Genomic DNA, 25996 nt, shown 5'->3' with positions numbered 1-25996 from the left:
GCACCAGGAGGGCTGGATGAAGACATTCCCCTAGGCCTCACCCCAGACCTGACAGCAAGCCCGCTCCCTGGACCAGCCTGGCAGAAGAAAAGAAATGTCCGAGCAAAGCCTGTGTTGAGGAGATTAAACCCTGCAGGAGCGGCCTCCTCTGCCTGCCCAGAGCTGGGATGCAGGGCTCGGGCTCCAGGCCCCATCACCATGATAAAGGCCCGCCAACACCGGCCTGGCCGCCGAGGGGGGATGACAGGCCCACAATGGGCAGGAGCAGAGGTCAAGTCTTTTTCTCTCCTCGCCCAGCCTTTCTTGTTTGCAGTTTTTCCATATGTAAAGCACGCCTTGCTCCCGGCTCGCCAGCCCCACAGTAATGAGGCCTGGGCCTGCTGGAAGCCGTCTCTCCGTATTATTGTGCTGCCTTCTTCTTTTGAGTTCCCGGCATGTTAATTAGAGAGCGAGGAGAAAGGGAGAGGCTTCTAATTAAGCGCTGAGGAAGAACAGGGGCTGATGCACGGGAGTGACTTTCACTCCCAGCTGTGAGAAGGGAGCAGGGCGTTGTAGGGTCTGAGCAGCCCCGGCTCGTGGAGCAGGTAGGTGGGTCCTGGTGGCCAACACAGCTTTGGGGTGAGAGCTCCAGGCCAAGCAGAGCCATACCAGAGGAAGAAACTGATTTCCTTATATTTTGTCCACAATTCCTCCCTAAAAATTGGGTAAATCCTGTTTTTCTGTCCCACTAGCACACCAAATTTATTTATGGAAAAGAAAGCAAATGCTCCTCCTGCATTCTGTGAGGATGCTCTCCTCCTCCTCTCCTTGCAACGGTAGCAGATTTGCAGCCACGGCTGATCAGAAATGGTTGGAGCTGTTTGTGGATCTTCTCTGACAGCCTTCTGTTCAGCTGTTTGTTAGCCTTGGTGTGCAAAGAGCAATCTGTCTCTCATCTCGGGAGCCTCCCTTTGGAGCCCTGAGTGCAGGGATGTGGTGACAGCAGGGCTGCACTGTGGACAAGTCCTGCACCCCGGGCAGGATCGTGCTCTGCACATTGGATTTCATGTCCATGGGAAGCTGTTTGACTTCCATTTGAGCAGGTTTACAAACAAGCTCGTGAACAGCCATTCCACCTGGCTGGATAGCCTTGTGGAAGCTTCATAAGCTTCCCCAGACCTGCCCTCCTCTCTCCTCTCCCCACTGGAGGCTGGAGTGGAGGGAGGCACAAAGGGTGTTGGGGCAGGGGAATCTCATGTGCTTGCTCTCCTCTTGTTCCATTGACAGTTGGCATCACACAAACGTAAGACAGAACGCAACGTTCATGGAATCGCAGAATGGTTGGGTTGAAAGGGACATTAAAACCTACCCAGTCCCAAGCCCTGCCATGGGCTGGCTGCTCCCCACCAGCCCGGGCTGCCCAGGGCCCATCCATGGCTTTGGGCGTAGAGCGTCCACACTTCTCTGGCAGCAGTGCCAGGACCTCCCTGCCCTCTGAGTAAAGAATTTCCTCCTGACATTTATCTTGAATCTCCTCTCTGTTAGTTTAAAACCACAACCCCTTGTCCTATCACTATCAGACGGCATAAAAAATTGATCTTCCTCCTGTTTATATGCTTGCTTTAAGTACTAGAAGGTGATGATGAGGTCTCCCCAGAGCTTTCTCTTTCCCAAGCTGAACACCCCCAGCTCCCTCAGCCTTTCTTCATAGCTGTGTTCCTGCCCTCTGAGCATCTTCCTGTTCCTTCACCTGCACCTTCCTCCTCCCAAGGTATCCAGCAGCATATTGACCTCAATCGTAGGCATCCTGATGGATTCCTATGAGTGGGCATATCCCATCTCTGACTTGCTCTGAAGTGTCTCCCCCCCTATGAAGGGTGGAGACAGCAGTGAGAGCTGAGGGATCGGACAAAAGGGCAGAGAGCTGAACAGGGCAAGTGTGCAGAGGGCGCAGGTATGGGTATGTTGTAGCTGCCTTGAGCTCTATGGAGGCTCCTCCAGAGCTGCAGAGGGGCTTTGCTGTCCCACTGGCACCCTGCACCTTGCGTGGCACTCAGGCTGCAGCCTGGAAGGAGGTTTTACAGTCATGTTATAAAGCGGGGTCTGTCTGCCACGGTTGTAACCGTAGCGGCACCGGTGGGAATACATCTGCTGAAGGCATCGTGTTACTTAGCCATGAGGCTCTGCAGCTATGAGGAGGCCTCTGCAGGACAGTGTAGCCGACGGGCGAGAGCCCCTGCTAAAGACATTACTGCTGTAGATGGAGTGCATGGCCCTACAGTGCCCTGCCACAGCCGGACCACATGAAGGGAGGTTTTGCCATAAAGCCACCGGGGTGCTACGTGGGTCAGACCCCTCTGGAGACACGTAGGGTTGGAGTGATGTGGCGGTACGACGTGGCACAGCTTCTGCTGGGACAGCATGCCTGCATGGTGCCTGAAAGAGGCAGAGCAGGTGGGGACCCTGTGTTTAATCCTGTGAATGTCAGTTCAGCTCCACTGACTGTTTTTGTCCTGTCTGCAGTGGGAAGAGGTGAGTGGATACGATGAGAACATGAACACCATCCGCACCTACCAGGTGTGCAACGTCTTTGAATCCAGCCAAAACAACTGGCTGCGGACCAAGTACATCCGGAGGCGAGGAGCGCACCGCATCCACGTGGAGATGAAATTCTCCGTTCGGGACTGCAGCAGCATCCCCAACGTCCCGGGTTCCTGTAAGGAGACTTTTAATCTCTATTACTACGAATCAGACTTTGACTCTGCCACCAAGACTTTTCCTAACTGGATGGAAAACCCTTGGATGAAGGTAGATACAATTGCTGCCGACGAGAGCTTCTCGCAGGTGGACCTTGGTGGGCGGGTGATGAAGATTAACACCGAGGTGCGCAGTTTTGGGCCTGTCTCCAAAAATGGTTTCTACCTGGCCTTCCAGGACTATGGGGGCTGCATGTCCTTGATTGCGGTCCGTGTCTTTTACCGCAAGTGTCCCCGTGTGATCCAGAACGGGGCGGTCTTCCAGGAAACCCTTTCGGGAGCGGAGAGCACATCTCTGGTGGCAGCCCGGGGGACGTGCATCAGCAATGCAGAGGAGGTGGATGTGCCAATCAAGCTGTACTGCAATGGGGATGGAGAGTGGCTGGTGCCCATCGGCCGCTGCATGTGCAGGCCAGGCTACGAGTCGGTGGAGAATGGGACCGTCTGCAGAGGTAACCCCTTCTCTTTGCTCCTCACGTGCTCATCTCGCTGCTGTGCTTGCATTGGTGCTTTGGAGGCTGTGATCTGCAGGCTGGGAGGGACCTCTCAAGGGACTTGGCTTCCTCTCTCCATTGGAGAGGCTCTGCCTTAGCTTTGGGTCTGCAGAGCCCAGAGATGCTGTGCAGTCGCTGCTGCCTTTTGTGCTCCCCAAGAGGGGCACTCAGCCACTGAGCTGTGCCTCTGCTCTGCAGCCACCTCCCAGCAGTCTGGGGCTGGGGTGGAACTGGGGAACAAGAGAAAGTGCAGAGAGTCCAGAAGAGTGGGAGTTTCCTCTTTGGTTGCACCTATGCTTGTCTGGATGTGTGTGTGTCCGGTAGTGTGCTGGGTGGATGTGCTCAGGGGTGCTGGGGTTGGAGAGAAAGAGGTGGAGAAGTGGAAGAGCTGCAGAACGGGACAAAAAGAGCAAAGCAAAGCAAACTGCAGCATTTGGCAAACTGATTCTTCCTCCCATTTGAGCATCAAATCCCATTATGGTTTTGATAGCATCAACGCACTGAGCAGAGCTGGAATTTCTCTGAGATCAATTATAGATATGTCAGTAGGCACTGCAGAACTGTGCAAGGAAGGAGTTGCTTCTCCTCTCTGCCTGCTGCAGGAAGGGGTGGCTGGGCAGCACCAAGCAAATATGGGGAAGGTGCTGGTGATGGGAAATGGACATTCCAGAGAGGGGAATGTCTGGCCACGCTTGGTTGGGACTGCAGGCTGAATGGCCATGCTGGTTCCTCTGCCATCACACCAGCAGCAGCAGAGCCATGCAGTCACAACAACCCAGTACCCATCTTGAGCAGGCAAAGGTTGTCCTGGGGTTGTCCTGCAGGACCACGCTCAAGGCACTCTCCTTGCACCCCGTGGGCTCAGTGGGGTGCCTCAGTGCTGAGGGATGCCCTGGGCCCATAGCAGGAGAAGCTGGAACAGGGTCTTTCACAGGGGCAAGAAGTGGGGGAGGACTAAAAGGGAGTCTGAGGAGGATGAGAAGAAATGTAAAAATCTGAAAGTGATGTAGGAATTACATGTTGAGGCCAAAAGAACAGAAGTGAAGCCTTTTGTGGAGATCTTCCCTTTACTACATGGCTTCTCCTTGGACTGCTCACCTGAAGGGACGTCCACCTGCAGGTCCTGCTGTGTGTGAGGACGTTTGATATCCTTGCTTGAAACTGCTGCTTGCTGGGACACCATGTGGCTCTTCTCTCCCCATTAGTGATGACCAAGAGTCCTTCAGTTGCAGCAGGGCTGGGGCTGCTGAGAGTCCTGCTGCAGCACAGCATGCAAAGGGAGCCTGGCTAATCCCAGATGGATGTTTTGCTACGCCCAAGTGGAGCATTTGTAGCAACACAAGGAAGCCAAAATACTTCATGTCAGCTTTTCCATCTCGAGGTTTTTTTTTTTCACTCCAGCCTTGCACAGTGCTTTGCTCTGATACAGCATGAGTTTCATGACTTGCACCGCTTACCCAAACCCAGTGCCAGCCCAGCCAAGGGTCAGTCCCTTCGAGTGCCCATTGCAGATCCCATTTTTGTCAGCCAGAAAGGAAAGGGGCCGAGGTGGAGGGAGAAAGCAGAAGGGCTGTCTCTCCTCTTTGTGCAGCAGCAGGATTTGGGAGGTCCGGTACCTCAGCAGCTGTTTCTGCAGCCGGTGCTGGCGCGCATGCAGCCCCATGCTCCCCACTGTCATCAATCACGCCGTGGCCGGCAGCGCGCCGTCTCCGTGGGGCAGCTCTGGCTGTGGGGCTGGATGGGCCCAGGGCTCTGCAGCAGTGGAAGGATTCCTCCACTTCCTATGGGACACATGGGGAGCCACCGGGAAGAGATGGCACATCCGCTCTGCTCTCAGAGGGGATGGGAAGGGGGTTCATCTCTTCAGCTGGGTTAAAAGCACCCTGGGGAGGGACCTGTGGGTGCAGTCCTGCATCGCTGCCCCGCTGCTGTTGCACCCCTGCCTGGTACCAGTCCCTGCTGCATGGGCAGCATGTGAGCCTCCTGGCTTGGGGGACTTGCTCGTACATATGGCGGGCAGGTTTTTTTTGTGTTTTGAAGGGTGGGAGGAAATCTGGGCCCTTTTCCAGAAGCAAAACAAAAGCAAATCCAAACTGGCTCTTGGAGTGAAGTGCTCTCGCACGACTCAGTAGGCTGAACGGGATGTGGCAAGGATGGCCCACGGGTGCTGCCCTGCCAATGGGCCTCAATGCACCCCAAGCAATGGTCAGCCCGGCCCCTCAGTGCAGCTGCAAGCACTGGAAGGAGTTGCTCATTTTCTCTGCTGGGCTTTTCATCTGGCTAATACAACGCGAGCCTGCTCACGGCACTGCACACAAGGGATATTTATGGAGGAAGTTCATGCATCTAACAGCTTAAGCTCCTTTAAGCTTGCAGCCCCAGCACAAAAGGATTTGGGGGCAGTTAACAATTCTGTGTGGTTAAGAGATTTTCATTTTGCTGGGCCCTGCTCGCCAATCCCGCAGGGCTCTGCACTTCGCATCGCCCCTCGGCCGCACACTGCCTGCCCCGCTCCTCCCGCTGCGCTGCCGGGGGCCCCGCACTGCCCAGCCCCGTCCTCCTGCTCCCATGCTTCACCTTCTCTTGCTCTCTGCCTGCATCTTTTTTTCTCCATCCCCCTGTTCTTTGTCTGGCTGCTTCCCCCCTTCTCCCCCGCCCGTCCCTCCCAAGCAGCATATTAAGCGCATTTCTGTCTCTGCCTCCCTTATTCATTGGCTCTGCTCCGCAACAGAGGAGGCAGAGCCATTGTGCTCCTTGCTCTCTCTCTTTAGCTGGACGGCAGTCGAGCACTGCCTTTGCCTGCTCGGGGATGGCAGCTGCTGGCTGCTGAGCTCTGCTTCCATCTCCAGCTTCTCTTCCAGCTCCAGTGGACTTCTGGTGCAGTGGGCAGCCTCTTCTTTATTGTGTTCCTTTGAGCATGGGGAGCCTCGGTCTTGACGATGGTTCTGTACTGCAGAAGGTGGTGGTGTAAGAGACCCATAGCATTGTCTCTTAAGGTCACAGTTGTTTCTGAGCTAGAGCAATAGCAAGGTGCCTTACTCCTGCTCCTTCCCTGGTGTGGAGAGCTGGGATGGAGGATGTTGATGTCCATCTCCATTGACCCCACAGTCCATCTCCACTAACCCAGCACTGACTGAGCCTCAGTCCAGCTCTAAAGGCAGAGGCACAGCCTTGGAATTACTGCTGGAGCTGGTGCATGGGGCAGCCATCCCTGTCAGAGGCTGCAAAAGATGGTCTGGATTGGTTCTTGTAGGTATGGGACCTTCATGTGGGCTCTGTGAAGGGTGTGTTCCCACTGTGTTACGGTCACGTCCCATACAGACACGATGTTTTGAAGGTAAGCAGCTATTTGTGGCTCCATGCCTGCTTTGGTTCTGGGCCTCCACAGATAATGCAGGACCCAGCCAATAAATGGTAAGGCCCTAGGGTTAATTCAGTTCTTACAGGAAGCATTCCTAGTTGAGCTAGAGCAGATACAGCCAATTGTGATATAAACGTTTCCAGAGGAGAGTTATCTTAAATGCTTCCAGTGGTCTTCCTGCCTCCTTACCTGTCCCCTGCTGCCTGGCACTTGGACCTCAGTGAACTGTGTCCGTCGGGGCCTCTGTTCCCATACTTGTGGTTGTTTAAGGGTAATCCCTGACCCTCTGCCCTCTATGTGCTGAGAGCTTTTTGGCTCTCCCCAGCCATCCAGTTGGCAGAGCCTCCATGCCATGGATCAGTGAAATTGAGTGCTGGAGAGGGTGCTACCTTGCTCCATGACATTTCTCCATACCATCTTCACGTCCAAACCATCACTTTGGTGATGGTTTTTGGCTGTATTCTTTTGCACAGCTGTTTGCTGGGGCAGGACCTCATCCTTTGCAGCAGGACTATGAGCGGAAAACCACTGTGGCCTGCATCCTTTTCCCAGGAGGCATGATCTGACATGTGTTTGTATTGAAATGCATGTGGCTTGCTTGTACCCATCCAGATTGCTGGGTGTCAGTGACCACCATCTTCAGTGTGTACCATACTACGACTTCCATGTCACCAGTTAACTTTATTAGGAACACTTTGGTCTCTCTTCTGGGTCACTGATAAAAATGTTAAACAGCCCAGAGCTGTGAATCAAACCTGTTGGCTCTAGTAGAAACAGACCTGCTCTCTGTGTATTCCCCGCTTAGATCTCAGACCATAGCAGCATCAGCTAGCCAAGTTTTAATGTGTTGAATATGTGCCACAGTGTCTGCAGACCCTCTAATTTCTGAATCAAAATATCATGCATTCCCAAGGGAAATGCTTTTCAGAAGTTTGGGTGCATTGCATTAACGCTGTTACCTCTCCCAACCAATCTTGTAATTGCATCAAAAACCATGTGAGGCTAATTTGCCTTAATCTGTTTTCCATAAATATACATAGATTGGCACTGCTGTTACTGCGTTCCCTTAATCCTTCACTGACCGAATCCCATCGCTGGCACATCATTATTTGACTGGTACCCGTGTTGCAGTGGCAGTCCTAAAATAGGCCAAACTGCCTCATTTAACAAATAGCTTTTTCCTACATCTCTTAAACATTGCACTATTTCATGGCATATGGAAAGTGAACATTAACTGTCTGCCGGTTCCTCAGCCAACTCTTCATAAACTCGTAGGTAGATGCTGTCCTGACATACTGATTTAACAATGTTTAACTTTAGTAGCTGCTATTTAACATCTTGAGTTACTGCTGGAATGGAAAGTATTTCACCATCCTCCTATAAGATGATTACATCACCTGGCTTCTTCCCAAGTACAAAACAGGAATTTGTCTGCCTTTTCTACAAGGTTGTTGACAATTTGAATGCTCCCAGCCCACAGTGGCTCTGTGTCATCGTGGATACTATTCTTTGGGCCTTCTCCCTCTGCTGCCTTTCCATCTGCAAAGCAAGAATTAGGTGCCTTTCTTTCCACTGCTCTGATTCTTCACCCTACTTGCTGACCCCTCCACGCTGTGAATCCAGTCAGGGCTGTGGTAGGGATTGTAGCTGCTTTGTATTAACCACCCCAAGCCTGTTTGGTGCACCGTGCAGCAGAGGCAATGCCAACCTGTGCTTTGTACATTTCTGCATCCCATTTGGGCATCTGGAGATTGGAGTTGAGCTGGGGCAGCCAAAAGGGCAAGGAGGAGTCAAAGAGGTGGGGCTGAGGCTTTTGTTTCCTGGTGGTCCGAAGCCTCAAGAGGTGATGGCCTGGCAAGGAGGTGCCCAGGTGGCTCAACACAGTGGCATCTCTCAGGCTGTAAGGGACCTCTCTCTGTCCTTTGTGCTGAGGAAGTGTTGGAAGAAGAGATGGGTATCTGAGGTTCAGTATTGGAAGAAGGAATGGGTCGTTCTTGTGTCTTGTGTTGGAAGAAGGAATGGGTATCTCAGGTCCACAATTGGAAGAAGGGTTAGTTCTCAAGTCCAGTGTTGGAAGAAGGGAGGGGTGTCTGAGGTTCCAGTGTTGGAAGAAGTGGGGGGTAATTCTCAAGCCAGTGTTGGAAGAAACGATGGGTAGTTCTTGGGTCCAGAGTTGGAAGAAAGGGTGGATATCTGAGGTTCAGTGTTGGAAGAAGGGATGGATATCTCAGGCTCGGTGTTGGAAGAAGGGAGGGGTTTCTCAGCTCCAGTGTTGGAAGAGAAGGAGTGGGTATCTCAAGTCCAGCAAAACCCTCTGGGAGCCATCCCTAGGATTCTCAGAGAGAGAGGTGGAGTTGTGCAGTGTGCACTCATCTCCCTTAGGTTGTGGCTTCCCTCTGCTCCTGCATCACCCATGCCTTTGTTTCACAACTGATGCAAAAGCGTGGTCCCATTGGACACCTCCACGTGCACAGGCTGTGCCCAGGGCCTGGAGCCCTGTAGTAACACAGGGGTTTTCATGGAGCTCACATCTGTGAAGATGAGAAAATTTCCCCTCACTTATTTTTGCACATGAAGCAGCATTTTGGATCAAACATTGCATTCCTCTTCTTGCTACACCCATGTGAGCTGGGAATAACTGCACTGACTCCTCTGGAGAGCCGAATTTCTTCCTGCTTTTCCTCACTTGCCCTCATAGGCCTCCTATTTTTATTTTTATTTTTCTGAGAAAACTGGTAAACATTAACAGGAACTGGAATAAATAGCTGGGATTCTGGCCCAGGCTCCTCACTCACTGTTAACATATAATAAATAGAAGGTGCTTGGACCGGTAGTTTTTAGCTTGAATGGAGGAGCTGAGAGATCTGAGGGGGCAAAAAGGCCTTTCCTATGGGCTCAGAAGTATGGAGAATCTTTGTGGGGAAAGCAGAAGATATTCTTTGTTGTCTGTAACACAGGGAAGACTGGAAAAAAAATGCTGGTGTTGAGCATAGTGTTTTTTGTTTGAAAATTGGGCCAAAACCAAGGGATTATTTTTAACTTTTAATTTTGGGAAATACCCTCAGACATTCCCTCTGCATAGAGAGCCACTTATTTAAAGTCGGTGATGTCAGATGAACACTCTGTAAGAGAACTGTTATTTTACTTCGGCTGCACAAGGTAGAAAACGTACAGAAAATTTAATCTAGAAACCATGATTAGCTTAATTAGCTCCAGGGAAACTCTTTATTGTTCCCCATATGCCTTAGCAACATAGTATATCACTGGAAAGTATGCATAAAAGTGCCCATAAAGGTTAGGAAATGGAATCAAAGTGTTTCATAGCTAACACGATTGCTGTGTTATGTAGACCAAACTTCAAACGAGGTGAAATTAGTGTTGGCCGAGCGAAATGCACACTTCTGCATGCTGTGCTTTTTGAAGGAGACCTGGGATTTGGTGACACTGAGCAGCAGGGCTGCGTCCTTGTGTGAGTGGGAGTTGTGATTGAAGCACCATCAGGACAGAGCGGCGTGAAGGACGCGGTGCAAACAAGGAGAAGAGCTGTGAGAGCAGCACAGTGCGTCTGAGCCGGCCCTGCATCGCCGTCGTGTCTCGACATTTGGGGAACCGGTGTCTAAGAATGGAAAGGAAGAGAATAAGAGCTTGAAGGGTGTTAAAAAGAGAGCAAACAGGAAGGGAGGGATGTGGGATCTGGCCACCAGGTGCTGCGAGGCGGGACTGCAGAGCGGTGCCATATGCTTTGGGTGAGCTGTAAGTGCCTTGGGAGTGCATTTGTCAGCGGAAGAGGCCCTGAGCCAGCACCTCAGACCTCAGCACTGGGAAGCTTCAACACAAGTCCTTCCCCAGGTATACAGCAGCCCCAGTGCCTGCCTGGTCCTCAAAGACAGAGCTGTTCCTTGTTTGGTGGGTTAAAATGACACTAGCATCATCCTGCGGTCCTTGGAGGCAACCTGGGATTATGGATTTAGGACAGTTTACCTCCAGTTTACAGTAAATGCGTATTATCTTTGCTCCCTATACCAGAACCGGAGACTTTGCAAAAACCCAGTTCTCGTGGTTTCATCTGGCCAAAGGAGCTCTGACTGTTGCAGCCTTTGCAGAACAGAGAGCAGCTCTGAAGCTTTGTGTGCATCCCTGTGGCACCACACTGTGTTGCAGCACAAAGCCACACGCCACTGCGGTGCAGCATTACAATAGCTTGGATATTAGGAAGAAAAATCTCAGAAAGAGTGGCGATGCGTTGGAGCAGTCTGCCCAGCAGGGTGGAGGAATCACCATCCCTGGAGGTATCTGAGAACCACGGAGATGAGGCACTGAGGGACGTGGTCAGTGGCATGGTGGGGACGGGTCGGGGGGTGTTGTCACACAACAAAAGGTTGTTTTGCACTTTGAGACTCTTGTCACATTCAGAGATCGTGGAAATCCTGTGGTCAGGAAGACAGTTGTTAAGCCTGAAACCAAAGATAGCAATTTCTGCTCCAAACACAGCGATCCCAGGAGTACTGTGGTTGTTACACCTGCAGCTGTGACAGGAGGCAGGAGCAGTGAACAGTGTATTGACACACGATAAAAGCTCTATTCATCTCCAACTATCAAAATGCACAAACCCTCGAGATGGTTGAGAATTAAAGTGCAGCCCATAAACCAGAGTAACATGGGTGCTTTTCTCCAAATGGCAGTTCTCCCTGTCTGGATGGCTTTTGAAGAGATGGTGGTGACTTCTGAAGCGGCTGCAGCAGCAGATAATATTTGTCAAACAGCAAACAGCACACTCCATTAAATGCACGATATCTGCCTTTTTATGGCATCAGCTCTCCAGGAGGTTTTCTGCAGAGATGTGGAAGTGGTCTGTGCAGCATCACAGGCATGTTTGCTTTCAGACAGCAGCCAGTGGTTTCCATCACGCTGTTCCACCTTTCTCCCTGTCCTTCATGAGAGAACACAGCGTCTGCACCACCCTGGGCTGTGCAGTGTGTGTGGATTCTGGCTTGAAATACTTGTGTGTGGATCACCAAGGGACAGGCTGGGCATAAGGCTTTGTTTGGCATCACATCCTTAACCAGGGGTCTCAGTGGGCTTCATGCTGATCTGTCTTGAGGCATTTCGGTGTCAATTCACTCTTTCTGTGAGCGCTGCCACTCTTCCCCTTTTCTGTATCCCTCATGCACCAGTGACAATTTTCCAGACACGTATTGGTCTAACCATGATAAAGAGCATTGCTCTGGCAAATTAGCTGCCCATTTCTTCTAGATGCTTAAGTGTGCTGTCTTACAGATGGCTCAGGTGCCTACAGCACAGTGCTTGGTTTGCAGGGAGGTGTGACGAGGGAGGAGGCGATGCCTCAGGCTGCAGAGCCAGCGAGGTGCTGGAACTGCTCTTGTATACCAACCAGCACCTGGAGGATCCCCAGAGCTGAAGGCATAAATGCATAGGAAGGGTTTGAATTTGCAGACTTTTCCTGGTAACACACTATGGAGTGAGACAAATTAATTCTGGCCCTTTTGGTGTGCAACCCTACTTAATAAATCAGGAATGGTAAAAGTGGGGAAAAGAGGATTAGTTGAAACATTTGGGGAATGACTCACACCAAGATAGGCTTCTCATTCACCGTTACCTGCTGTGTACCCCAATTACAGACTAAAAAATGCCTTAATTCACCACTGCATTGCCTTTGCAGAGCTACCTGCAGTCCACAGTGCGCCTCATGGCATGCAGTGCCTCTCCACCCTTCCTCTCATATGGAGGAGCCTGTAATTTTCAGTCACCTTCACAAGTACAGTGGTTATGCCATTACCATCACTTACGTCAGCTCCATCATTGATCCGTGCTATAATGTCGGTGTTTTACTTCCAATTTACACCCTGGGAATGGACCTGTGGCACCGACTGAAGAATACGAGAGGTGGTAGCTGTTGGTAGGAAAAATGTCTGCAGACTTTCTCAAACATGATCTTCCAGCTGCTGCTAAGCAAATCCTAGCCTGAGGACCTGCAAAAGGTCTGTGGCACTGCAAATGGCAGGGCAGCCCTGTTCACCTCCATTTATTTCTTACACCGGTTGCTCTGATTTCTAAAAGAGGATTAGGAGGCTAGAAGAGGAACTCTATCATGCTACTGCTTAATCGTGTTGTCACCACGAGTATGGTTAATTTGCAAATAGAGTGACAAACGTAAGTGTATGTATCTTCAGGATACCCTATAATTAGAACTGGTCTTTTTCTTGCTTTTGGAAAGGTTTTTTGCTGTCTGGCTCCGATGGAACCGATCCCAGTTTGTTTTTGTTTCTTTTGAATCAGAGTGCTGTTGCTCTTTCCAGGATTTCCCAGGCAGAAATACGTGCATGGGGAACACGTGTGGGATCCATCAAGCCCTCTGTGCAAGCACTTCACACGTGATCCGTGCACGCTCAAAGGCTTTGATGATATTTGGGTGTATCTGATGCTACACACCTCAGCAGGAACCTCAGCAGGGGTTTGCCCATATGCAGAGCTTGACTTTCTGGAGCTCCTGGCTGCAGGGCAGTTATAATAGAATCATAGAGAGGAACAGAGGGATAGCTATCCCCATGTCTGTCTCTGCAAAGCTGCTTTCCCTCCTAGAATTGTTCCTCTTGATCAGCTTCACAAAATTCCTGCCGGCATGTTAATGATTGGACTTGATGATCTTAGAGGTCATTTCCAATTTCAGTGGTTCTGTGGGTCTGTTGTTCCAGCAGCTTGGCTCGTTGCATGGGAAGAACTGTGCCTGGGAAAGCAACCAGTCACTGGTGGGGTTTGAAAATTAACAACTGCATCTGCCAGATTCTTCACCTAGGATGCTGCAACCCTGGCTCTGCGTACAGGCTGGAGAACAAGAGACTGGAGAGCGGCCCCCAGGAAGGGATATGGGAGCTCTGGTTGATGGCAAGTTGTATGTGAGGCAGCAGTGTGCCCTGGAGGCCTGGGCTGAAGTCCCTTGGGTTGTAGAGCCAAGAGCAAAGCAGGTGGAGGAGAGGCCCCACGGCAGCCTGCAGCCCCTCATGGCCCACAGCTCCTCACAGGGAGCAGAGGGGCGGTGCTGAGCTCAGCTCTCTGGTGACAGTGACGGAGCCCAAGGGAATGGCACAGGGCTGTGTCAGGGCAGGGTCGCAGCGGGGGTTTAGGGGAAGGCCCCAGCGCTGGGGCCGTGCCAGCAGGACACGCCTGACCCGCAGCCCAGCCGCGTGCGCACACACTTTGGGGGAGCGAGATGGGGTTTCCATGGAAACCAGAGCCATGGTTTGCTGCACACCGTGCTGGAAGGCCAAAAGCAAACGCGTGGCGGGGGGAGGAGGCAGAGTATTGCGGGCAGCGGGCCCTGCCTTGGCACCCTCACACCAGGCGCTACAGGCAAAGAACCTGAGCTAGCACACCAGCCTTGCAGCTTGCTAACAAGAAGGATTAATTAACCTGGGGGCAGCTCCAGGCAGCTGCAGGCTCCCAACGTGGGCACACGTGGCTCAGGTTGCTGCAAAGCACCGGAGTTGTTGTTGTGGGGATACATCATCCTGCTGCGTGGTGGCTGGTGGCACTGCTGCCCATGTCTGTGCCGTCACACACCGAGTTGCAGCCCGTGGGCCTGGTTGTGGCTGCAGCAATGCTGAGTGCTGGAGCTGCTAGCAGACTGGGAATGTCTTTTGTCAAAGCTTGAGATGCCTCCAACCTCCTTTAATTAAAGACAATTACTGCTTTCAGCCCCTCTTCACAGCTCGGCTGGGTTGTTTGCAAACACACAGCTGCGGGAGTCTTTGTGCCCCTCTCAGAGTCCCGCTTCCCTGGAGACGCACAGAGGTTTCGTTATTGCCAGCATTACTGCTGGCGAGCAGCAGAAGGGAAGGAGGCTCCCAGGCAGCTGAGTGATACTGAGGTGCACATGGGAAGCTCTGCAGGGCAGCCCACAGCAATGCCGCCCGGCCATGTCCAGCCTTCCAAGCATTGCACGGTGCTGGCATTCACAGCAAGAAGGGCTTCTGCCATAAGAGTGAGGAGAAACAAAGGAAGAGTGGATGACAATGGAGAGGTTTGGGCTGCAGCAAAGGCATCTCTTGCTAGGGCTGAGCGGATAGTGTGAGCTCTCTGTGTTTCCTTTTAAGTAGTGCTCTGCTAAGTTAGCCCTGACTTTGCATCCTGGTCTAAAGAGGCTGCTTTGCCTCACTGCAGGAGCTGCACCAAGCAGGCCAAATCTGCACTTTCTTGCCTGAACTCAGAGAAAATGTGAAACCTCCTGCAACCAATAACCCCTCTTTCTGTGCTTGAATAACTCAGAGGCAGCCAAGTGAGGGCTGGCGCGAGAACAAGCAGCATCCACAGCAATCCTCTGGGATGCTGTTTCCAAAAATATGAGCCTGAGCACAGTGGCTGTGCGTGAAGCTGTCTCGTAGCCCCAGCTCTCCTATGGATCTTGCATTGTTCTGCAGGGAAGCATCTGACCCCAGATGCTGCGGCCAAGGGCATGGCTTCTCTGTTTTCAGGTGCTAATGGTCTCCTCCGGGAGGAATCGGAGCAGGAGTTCCTAGCAGGCAGGGCACTGCATGCCTTTGAAGCGTTTGGTTGTTAAATCCATTGCTGGGGCCTGAATGGTAAGTGCTCAGTATTCAGGCTCAGGGGAGCTAAGATCCTTTTTGAGCTACTAACAGTCTGACACTGCTCTGTCTTCTCAAATTCATTTTGCAGCTCCGATTCCCTGGTGAACACTAATCACTGGGCTGAGCACGAAGGGAAACGTTCGCTACAAATGGGAAGCCCAGAAGCTGTTTCTCCTTAAACAGCTCTCCTTGGACATCTTTGATCTGTTTTGGGATGGCTTCTGATTCAACGGAAGACACCTGAAGGCCAGCAGGAGAAAAATGGCAATGAAGGGTTAGAGCAGCCTCCTAGAACAGGTTTATTGCGCATACAGATGCCATGCTCAGTGCGGGATGCACAGGGTCAGACACCTGTTGCATGTGAGCCCAGGGCTTCAGAGCCAATCTGAAGTTGCTTACACTCCTGTGGCTGCAGCACTGATGTCTGTGGGATGCTGGACACAATCCATGGTCCTTAGTGCAGACCTTCCTGCTGTCATGGTTGACTATGGCTGTTCTTAGCCCATAAGCTGTGGCTCAGCAGAGTAAAGTTTGGTAGTTCTGTGCAGACCAAACACATCCAGGAGGTTTCTGCCAGAGAGTTTCCCATGCACGCTGTGTGTTCAGATCTTTCCAGAAACATCATGGTGTTTTATCAGTTTGCAAACATCTCTGCTGTTCAGACAGCAAGGGAAACAAGGCATGGATGGAGTGCTGCTTCCTCCTGTCTTCTGGCACACTGTTCATATTCTCAGTGCCTGTGCTGTCTTGTGGCTGTAAGTTATGCAATTTAATGATGTGCCGTGTTAAAAAATACATCCTTTGTTTTATGCATGAGGCTTTTTTTTTAATATATTTTTGACACTGTATTCTTACGCTGTAAAAAATGGAAAGCAATCTTTTCCCATTCGTGCCTGCTATGTTACGGATGGCTTTATATACCTCCCTGAGTTGTCTCTTTACGAACAGAAGGTCCTCATCTGATAGACTCACCATATGGAAGCTGCTCTGCATCCCTAATCAGTTTTATCATCTTCCTCATGACCTTGGCTAAGGGTGGCCACCACTGCAAACACTGTTCAAAATGTGGCTCCATGCAACGGCTTAATAGCATTCTTGTTTTGGATTGGGTTCCTTTCTTAATAATTCCTTACATTTTCTTTCTCTCTCTCTCTCTCTCTCTTTTTTTTTTTTTTTTTTTTTTTTCTATGATGGATGGGCTTTGAAGTGATGTTTTCAGAGAATTATCTCTAGTGCTGCCGAGATCTCCTCCCTGCATGTTAATAGCTAATTTAGTGCCCATCATTGTGTTTGTATAATTAGGGCTCTTTTTCCCCAAGTGCATTAGTTTCCTTTTGTCACCACTGAATTTCATTTGTCATATTATCTCCTGCTCACTCTTTGAGAGTGGCTTTAGCTCTGGTGAACCTGGCTGATGTGGAGAGGTCAGGAGACAACGCAGCCTCACTCTGTGCCACCTGCCCAGTTGGGGCACTCCTTATTCCAGCTCCCCAACAAGCAGCATCCTCAGCATCTGTGCTCCTATCCTGTGCTGTGAGTGTGTGTGCCAGTGGAGGTGTTACTCGTTCATTATGCAGTGGCTGGTGGGTTTGAACTCTGGATGCTGCTAGGGAGTGCATCATGATGCTGGGATTTTTTTTGGCTGGATGGTGATTTTTTGCAGTTTGTGAGGCCTTGGCACTGCTGTCCAGGGAAGTTGTGGATGCCCCATCCCTGGAGGTGCTCAAGGCCAGCTTGGATGGGCAGCTTGATCTGGTGCCTGATTTAGTGGTTGGCAACCCTGCCTGCAGCAGGGGGCTTGCAAATGGATGATCTTTGATGATTCATGGATGATCCAGGCCAAGCCATTCTATGATTCTGTGCAGCTGGGACTAACAGGGCTGCTCCGCTCTTGGCTGGGTCTGGGCACAGGAGAGTTCAGTGAGGTGGAGGGAGTGGAGTGAATCTAATCAAAGCTACAGCTCTGTGCAGGACAGTTGAAAGAGGATGGAGCCCAGACTCCACTGATGATGCCAGATTGTATGAGAAGGGACAGCAGCCACAAGCTTGGGCTTTGGGAAAAAAACAGTTTCATGTAGAGGTTGTACGTCGCCATTCACTACCCATCACCAATCACCCAAGACCTCACTGCACACAGCCACAGGTACCTTGCTTTACATTTGGGCACGGCCCTTTGGTGTGCAGGAGAGGCCAAAGAAGTCCCTGATAACCCCAAAAATCCTGTCCTGTGACATATAGCGTGCCAGGATTGCGGAGCCAGCTGCAAGCTGCTGCCCATGACAGCTGGTTTTACTCTCTGTGGCTCAAGAGGGATATGAGGAATAGACCTGTAGAGTGCTGCAGAGAAATACAAACGTGGTCCTGAGAGCCCTGAAAAATACCCTTCCATGAGAGGCTGAATGAGTTCAATATGTTTAGCTTCTCAAAAAGAAGATTAAGAGGTGAGATGATTACTGAAAGGAAATACCAGACTCTAAAGAGCTTTTTAATCTAGCGGAGAAAGGCATCACAAGAACCAGGAGGGTTACACTGCAGCTAGACAAATTAAAAAATTAGGCATGTGTTTCTGAGTGATTAACCACTAGAGCAAGCTAATGAGGAAAGAGGGACTTCTCCATGTTTTGGAGTATGTCAGACAAGATGGTTCATTTTCTGGGCACTTGGCCTTCACTGAAGAGCTGGATGGAAGTGAGGAACTCTGCTGAGCACAGCTTGTGGTCCCAGGAGCCTCACAAGTCATGGAGGGGTCCATTGGCCCAGGGGTTGAGCCTGCAAGAGCCAGGAGTCTCCTTAGGACGTGTCGTCTGCTGTGATTTGCCGAGCCAAGCCCGCAGCACCCAACAAGAGTGTGAACCTTGCACACCCGAGCTCGCAGTGAGCCTCCAGCCCGCGGCTCATTGAGGCTGATCTGCTTTCATTAACCAGATTAGCTACTTTAATCTGCTGAAAGTGAGAGGCAGTGCTGCTCAACAAGGCCACGGAGGGGCTCTTTCTGCTGAGAGGTGAGGGCAAGCTCTGGGGCTGCATGGAGGCAGCTGGGAGCCAGCTGGCTGCACAGGGACTGCTTCCCAGCACCCTTGGCTGCCCTTCCTGCATGCCCTTTGTTGGGACAGATTTCTCCCCTCTCCTCCCACCTGTTCTCCAGCCCTTTCCTTTGTATGGATGGAAGAGTGAGCGAGGGATTAAGCTGTTCCTGTGCTGTCCCCTGATCGATCTCCCCATTGCGGAGGCACGTGACCACGCATACACACTTCGCCTGAACGTGTTTGCATACACACACATCCACCCTTCGTTGTTTTGAGGGTTTTTTTTTTTTTTTTGCACTGAACAAAGCAATGTGGCAGCAAATGAATTTGCAGCCCTGAAAAGGAGGCTGTGGGAACGAGCCTGGCCTCCTGGCCCTCACCAGCAGTGCAATGACCCTTTGGTGGTGCTGGGAGACATCCAGCGTCTGTCCCTGACCCCATAGCTCTGCGGTCTGCCAGGCAGTGTGACTGCTGCTCTCCAGCCCTGCTTTAAACAGCTCAAGTGATGGGATCCCTCCATTGCTGGGTTGATTATTTCCATCTTCCTTCCACCGCGTGGGATGGGGAGCACCTTGCCCGAGGACACCAGGATGCAAAGTTGGGATGCAGAAGCCAAAATCCCAGCCCTGAGCTTCTCCAGCCACTCCACCTGCCGTTCCCACTCTGCATTTTATTTCTTGGTGCTCTCTAGCTTTTTGCCCAAGGAGAAAAGGATCATGCAAATTATTTGCCCCAAGGGATCTGTGGGAGCTGTTTAAGCCAGCAAATGCTGCCTTCTCCCCAGCTGTGCCATGCAACTCAGTATGCTCATGAATTTCCCCTCCCCTAAGTGCAGGAAGGGGCTGACAGATGTTAACACACAATCAGGGTCTCAGGAGAGAGGAATTAAAGCCACACTGGACCCTTGGAAGACACACATTAGTGTCAGAAATATCTAATCAATCAGCTCAGAGCCTCCTGGGGTCAGAAGCCTCTTTGAAACTCAAACGGGGAATGGCTCCTAATGGGTTTTATTTTGATTGCTATAAATTGATTAGCACTAAGATAAACAAGTTTTGTTTCCTTCTGAAAGCTCTAAATACGCTCTCGGGGAGGAGAAGCGGTGGCGTCTGATTGCTTCCCATTAGGACGTCTTCCCTTCGCTCCTGCCCCACCACCAGTTTGCACCAGGCACTTTTTTTTCTGCAGAGGCAATGGATGCATCATGCAAAGAGGCTTTGGCAGAGCTGGAGGAGGATGCAGGTTAGAAGAGAAAGTGTGAGCATCCTCGCTGCTTTTCCAGGGTGAGATGTGAGATGCAGCTTGGCCCTGAAGGGAAAGCATGCATGCTTGTGTGTTGGAAGTGTCACTGTGTTTGGAGCTTGGAGGTTGGGTGGCTGCGTGGTTTTTGAGCTGTTTCAGCCTGGCAGCTGTGATGCATTTGGGAAACACTTTGTGTGGATGAGTGCTCTGCGATCAAGGAGCTTTCCCTGCAGGGTGGAGGAGGCTGCCTGCATTTGCACTGAAGAGCTGGGGAAGGAAGGATGTTGGTGCTGGATTTTACAGGATCTGGGTGCATCCAGCCCCCATGCATGGTGTTGGTGACTGGTGTCATGCTGCTGAATGGAAGCAGCCCAAGAGGTACTGTTGGGCCCCAGTGTTCTCCTTAAAGCCTGTCTGTGCTGCCTACATTCATGTCTGCTCCCTTGCAGCCTCTGTCTTCACCCTGTAGGCCACCTGTGCTTCCTGCTGCAGTCTGTGGTCCTTATAATCCAATGTGTGCTTGCTAGAAATTTCTGTTTCCTCCAGCTTTATATGCTCCCTATTGCTCATATAGGCTTCCTACAGCTCCTATAGGTTCCTTACACCCTTCCTTCCATACATTCCATCTATGCTCCCTACAAATCATTGTGTGCTCCCTGCAGACCCACGTGTGCTGTGTGCTGCTCGATGAGTGCTTCCTACAGCCTGCACGTGTGCTCTCTGCAGCCTTCTTTTCTCCCTGCAGTCTGGTTGTGCTACCTACAGCCTGTTTGTATTCCCTACAGCCTGTTGGTGCTCCTTACAGCCTGCGTGTGCTTCCTGCAAGCCCCAGTGTTGCTTCCCACCAGTCCATTAGCATTCCCTAAAGCCTGTGTGTTCACCTTACGATGCTCCTGTGCTCCCTTCTGCCCTGCATGTGTGCTCCCTACAGCCCCAAGGTATTCCTTATACCCCGTGTTTTCTCTCTGCAACATTCTGTGTGCTACTTACAGACTCAGTTTTGCTGCCTATCCTATTGCATGTGCTCTTTGCTGCCCTGTGTTTTCTCCTTACATCCCATGCATATCCCCTACAGTCTGCTCCATTATATCCCTTTGTCTGCTCCCTAGACCCACATCCAGGCCCTGCGTGCTCCTTTAATCCATGAGTGTTCTCCATAGACCTGCGTATGCTTGCTTCTGTGCACCTCGCAGCCCTACGTGTGTTCCCTGCACTCCCATGTGTGCTCCTTGGGGAACAGCTCTTTGCTCCTATCCTTCTTACGCTGATGGAAATTCACACCAAGCAGCTCCGTTTATTGACTTGGCTTTGTTCGTATGCCTTCAGCCGTGTGTCTGTCCCAACCAGAGGCACACTGCTGAGATGAGGGCAGTGCTGTCCCTCTTGTAGTGGCTTTGCACTGTGGTGGCACAGGGGACAGTGTCACGCAGCTGCGCGGTGAAGCCCAGGAGATAATACAGTTCATATTTCTGTGCTGAACAGGGAGCTGACATTAATGAACAGCTAATTAACAACGCAGGGCTTGATGGTTGCAGTGTCAGCGTCCCTAATTAGTCTCACACTAATCTGCTTTAATTAACTGTCCCTGTCGCAGTTTTAATTTAATTTTCAGCTCTAGACCAGAGATAGCAGTCCTGTGACTGGTTTCCAGTACCACGGCACTGTCTGTAGTGGGACAGACTGGCAGGGCAGCGGTGGTGGCCCAGCACAGTCACAGGGGAGGAGCACATCAGTAGCTGCCCAGTGCTCTTCCATATGGTGTTTTGCCTGCATCTCCTTTGTTTTATGGCATAATGAGCTGCTGGCCCTTCCCCATCTTGGTGCAGCCACGGTGTGGTCCATGAGGCTGTTGTACCATTCACTGCACAGAGAGTCTCTAACCAGAGATGCACAGCATTATGTGAGATCTCCTCATGATGTGCATGTTAGCAGGGACAGCTGGAGGACAGCCCCCCTGGGACCAGCTCAGCTGGCACTGCTCCTTCCTTGGCCAGTAGGTTTAGAGCACAAGTATTTCCCATGTGGACCCAATAATAACCCAATTCCTTTGCACCGTTTTCTAGCCATGGCGTGCACCCTGCTAGAAAGAAGGGCACATATGTGTCAGGATGGGATGTTTGGGGTTTTACACTCCATTAGTGAGGACTTTACCAGGAATGGGCTGGGAAGTACTGCGACCTGGCTCTGCTTTCCCATCTCTTGCTCCTCCTTCACCAGGCAGGGCACAAGTCCTTTCAAATGCATCATTTTAGGGGCCACGCTCATCTGTGAAGAGTTGAAGCTTGGCAGCATCCCCGAGAACTGTGCACTCCTGAGCTTTGGATTAATGGGGCTCTGCCATCTGTCCTGCTCCAAGCCTGCCTGGAATTGCTCCAGATGCCTTGAGCCTTGAAGAAAAACCTTCTCTGACCACATCCCCTTCTCCAAATGCTTCCCATCCAGACACGTGTGGATGTTTTTCTGTTTGTCCAGTGTGGCACTCAGTACCAAGGATGCACTTGGGAGGATGGTCACCCTCACCAGCAATCTGAGTGCCTGTGCTCCCACTCTGCAGAGTAACCAGTAATCCAAGCCCCTGTGAATGAAATCCCACCATACAAAGAGCATATTTCATGGGAACTTGGTACCATTTCTTCCACTGAATGCCCCTACCAGTGGTGCCATCATCTTTATAAAGTTAGGATCAAGCTAAGTATCTCTTACCCTTAAAAATCATGTGCTACAATATTATTGGTTTGTCTGGTCCCCTGAAACAGTCCCTCTGTGGCTGGTTTAATAAACTTCAGCGCTTGCATCACGGAGTTTTCCTTGGCTGACTGCTAAAGCTCTTGGGTACTGTTATCTAATGCTGGCTGGCACTGGGGGCTGCTGGCAGATATTCTTCCTACTTTCGGGACGAATGGAAAATTTTAAGGAATTGGCAGTTGTGCAGTGATCCTCCTCTCTGCACATGCAGTGATGTTCATTATATACCTCCCTCCTTTTTGTGTCAGAACGGAGAATTTCTTTCCCAGGTCCCTCTACTTTAGAAGGAAAAGCGGTGGAGAAAAGCTTTCAAGTGTGGAAGGTGCATTTTGATGGATACAGATAAAACCATATAAGGGGAGTATGAGCTGTTGAAAATTGCCTCCTCCTGTCTGTGTCTTCTCCCCAAACTCAGTAGGCTTGGCCTCAGGTTGACGCACAACACTCCTCCTGATGGATATAGGCAGGTCATTATTTGGGGCTGTTTTTCCTACATCAGAGCATCCTTACAGAGAAAGTTATCAGCGAAATAGGAATCAGGAGACCTTGGGTTCAACCTCTCCTTTCTGCTCATTGATGTTGATCCCTCGTACCCACCAGTGCTGCACAGAACTCCTACTGGAGTGATGCACTGAGCATAGAGACAATGCCAACAGCAGAGACCCTCATTAAAACCGAGTCATTTGGTTTCTGCTTCACCTCCCGATTGCTGTTCCTAACTGTGACCCAAAGTACCCAGCAGTTTGATTTTTTTTTCTTATAATTATTTTTCAGCTTTTCCACCAAATGTGCCAAAAGTCCCATTGCGTTCTGCGTCTCCAAGCCATTGCCATGGCTTGTTTGGAATGGGAAGATTTTCTCCTTGTTTTCCCTTCGAAAAGTCCTGTTTATTGAAGTTAGCTTCAAAGAGGGAAGAAATAATTCTCCTCTGTGACAATTTCCTATCCTACTTTTTGGTTGTAATGAGAATTTTGTCTCCTCCTGGGTTTGCTGTGAAAGGAGATTTCTGGGAGAAAACCTGATAAATATTCTTAATTCCACACAATTCAGTTTGGAGTGAAGCAGGATAATAAAGTAGTCGCTGCTCTCAGCAGTAATAGTCAATGGAGATGAGATGGAGTCGAATTGCTTTGGTTCATTTTGTGTTCTTTTACTCCCTGAGCATTCCTCTAGGAAGGCAGGAAGAGGATGGGGAAATATTTGGGAGAGGATATCATTTTGGGGAGGAATCTCTGAATCCTGCAAGTGGTGCAATTGTGTGTTGGCTTCCAAATCTGCTCTGGCAGAGCAGAAGCAGTAATTTGGTGATCTTGGAGGTCTCTTCCAAACTTAATGATTCTACAGTTCTGTGAGTGGGATGGTTGGACTGGGTGATCTTGGAGGTCTTTCCTTGATCATGCTATGATTCTATGACATGTTAGTGGGCATGGTGGTGATGAGTTGATAGTTGGACAGGATGAACTTGGAGGTCTTTTCCAGCCTTAATGATCCTATGACATGGGCTAGTGGGCATGGCGGGGATGGGTTGGTGGTTGGACTTAGATCATCTTGGAAGTCTTTCCCAATCCTAATGATTCTATGACTGGTTTTTGCAAAACATCTGTCAAATGACCTGGGGGTCTCGATAGAGGAAAAACTGAACATGAGCCAGCAGTGTGCTCTTGCAACTTGGAAGGCAAATGGGATCCTGGGCTCCATCAGAAGGGGGTGGCCAGCAGGGACAGGGAGGTGATTGTCCCCCTCTGCTCTGCTCTTGTGAGGCCCCATCTGCAGCACTGCATCCAGGTCTGGAGCCCCCAGCACAAGAAACACAGACAGCTGTTGGAGAGGGTCCAGAGGATCCACAAAGATGATCAGGGGACTGCAGCACCTCCCCTACGAAGACAGGCTGAGGGAGCTGGGCTTGTTCAGCCTGGAGAAAAGAAGGCTGTGGGGTGACCTCATTGCAGCCTTTGAATACCTAAAGGGTGCCTACAAACAGGAGGGGAGTCAGCTCTCTTGGAAAGGGTAGATAACAGCAGGACAAGGGAAAATGGTATTAAGTTGAGGGAGGGAAGGTTTAGGTTGGATGTCAGGTGGAAGTTCTTTACTGTGAGAGAGGTGAGGTGCTGGAACAGCTGCCCAGAGAGGCTGTGGATCCCCGTCCATCCCTGGAGGTGTTCAAGGCCAGGTTGGATGGGGCCGTGGGCAGCCTGGGCTGGTATTGATTGTGAAAGTTGGTGGCCCCAAGTGTGGCAGGGGGTTGGAGATTCATGATCCTTGAGATCCCTTCCAACCCTGGCCATTCAGTGATTCTGTGAAATGCAGGGAAAGAGCTCTCCTAGCGAGCTTCTTTTTTCGCCTTGCTGATCTCTCATGCACTGATCAGCAATAGCCTACGTGCACACAGCTGCCTGTTACTGCAGAAGCCAGCGTGCTCCCATGCCCTGCCTGTCCTCTGCACGTGGGGAAAAGCTGGCACGTGATTGTGTGCTGCAGATGCTGTGATGACGCACGTGGAGGGGAGAGCTTGGGGGCTGGGGGGGTGAGGAGGGGGTGCTCGAGTAGCTTTAATCCTGCCATTTCCAAACATTCCAGCACTCAAGTCAGCACGTTTTAAAAAAAATCACCTCTCCCCATCGTGAATCTTGCCGATTAGAATACTTCATGTGTTTTATTTCATCTGCAGGACTCAGATAGCAAGCTGACTGCTCCTAAATAATGCTTTGGACAGACAGACAGACTGTATAAACACGAATGGACACAGTGATAGACACTAGAATTCCATTTATACCCTCTCTCATGACTCACTGTCGCCCTGGCTTTCCAAGCACTCCTCTCTTCCCTTCTCCAGCCCTGGCTCAGAGCTGATGCAGCCCATGCAGGGGAGGCTGTGTGTAAATCCTCCTCTCCTTGCAGCAGGGCTTTCAGCTGAGCCACAACTTTTCTGCAGATCGGTTGACTTGAGGCGCAGTGAGTTTGCTTTTTTTGCAGTTTTTTGCAGACTCAAAACCTGCAGGTTCAAAGCTTGTTGCACCAGAGAAAGGACAAGCTTGACAACCAGCCTCATTGCTGTTTGGGACCGTTGGTTATGCAGGTCTACCCAGGGTGTGTTTCTCAAACATCTGGTGAGTTCTGTCCCCATGGTGTCCCCTTGCAGTCCCCTTCTGTCTGTGTGCAAGGTGAGCCCCATGACACGCTGCCATTCTGTAGTGGGTCATTGCCAGATGCATCTACTGCAGCTCAGGTCACCGGGGAAGCCTTGAAGGCACACGGGGGCCAAAAATGTGCCTGTTTGGATATATGTGAATCAGAGGTGGCAGGGACAGCTGGACGTTGTAAGGGAGCTGAGGTTCTGTGGTCCGTGAGGTGACAGCTCCTGCGGACTCTGCCTCGGAGAAGGGCACTGCCATTTGAGTTAGCAGTCTGTCGCTTTAAGAAAAGTGAAAACCCAAGTTTGCTCCCTGAGTTGTGCCTACAAATGACTGTTTGACCTCTGTGCTCTTGTTAGAAGTGGCTCTTTTTGCCTCCAGGCCAGCAGCGTGTCTGCGTAATCCCATTCGCTGTGCATGCATCCCTGCAGCCAGGAAACGGTGATCCATTGAGCAGGGGGCAGGAGGAGCATTCAGGGGCTTGGAATAGGAAAGTGTGGGTGGCAATGGGCTGCTGCATTGACAGGAGGGCATGTCAGCTCCTGGGGAGAAGCACAGTGCTCCAGGTGGATCTCAAAGTGTCAGAGTGCTGCATCATTTCGGCTCAGGCTGACAGTGCACCCACAATGCAGGTTTGGTGCTTCATAAATACATAAGCA

The 25996-nt window shown here is 50.9% G+C and overlaps 1 protein-coding gene and 1 long non-coding RNA gene across 5 annotated transcripts in view; both read left to right on the top strand.

Annotated features, from left to right (window-relative positions):
- EPHB2 (EPH receptor B2) overlaps positions 1 to 25996 on the top strand; it is a 107866-nt gene that overhangs the window by 33770 nt on the left and 48100 nt on the right. For all 4 annotated transcript variants that reach the window (XM_085242637.1, XM_085242636.1, XM_085242639.1 and 1 more), the window contains exon 3: positions 2503 to 3187. In XM_085242637.1, coding sequence (XP_085098763.1) covers positions 2503 to 3187 — 685 coding nt within the window. The remainder of the gene's footprint in view (positions 1 to 2502; positions 3188 to 25996) is intronic.
- On the top strand, positions 12852 to 16004 carry LOC146542895 (uncharacterized). The gene is made up of 2 exons (XR_014887928.1): positions 12852 to 15187; positions 15282 to 16004. It is a non-coding gene; the product is annotated as an uncharacterized LOC146542895 (long non-coding RNA).

Source organism: Meleagris gallopavo, chromosome 23, assembly GCF_905368555.1.
Source record: "Meleagris gallopavo chromosome 23, MGAL_WU_HG_1.1, whole genome shotgun sequence".
NCBI classification, from domain to species: domain Eukaryota; kingdom Metazoa; phylum Chordata; class Aves; order Galliformes; family Phasianidae; genus Meleagris; species Meleagris gallopavo.
Note: the sequence above shows the minus strand (reverse complement) of the source record. Positions and strands in the feature narration are given on the sequence as shown.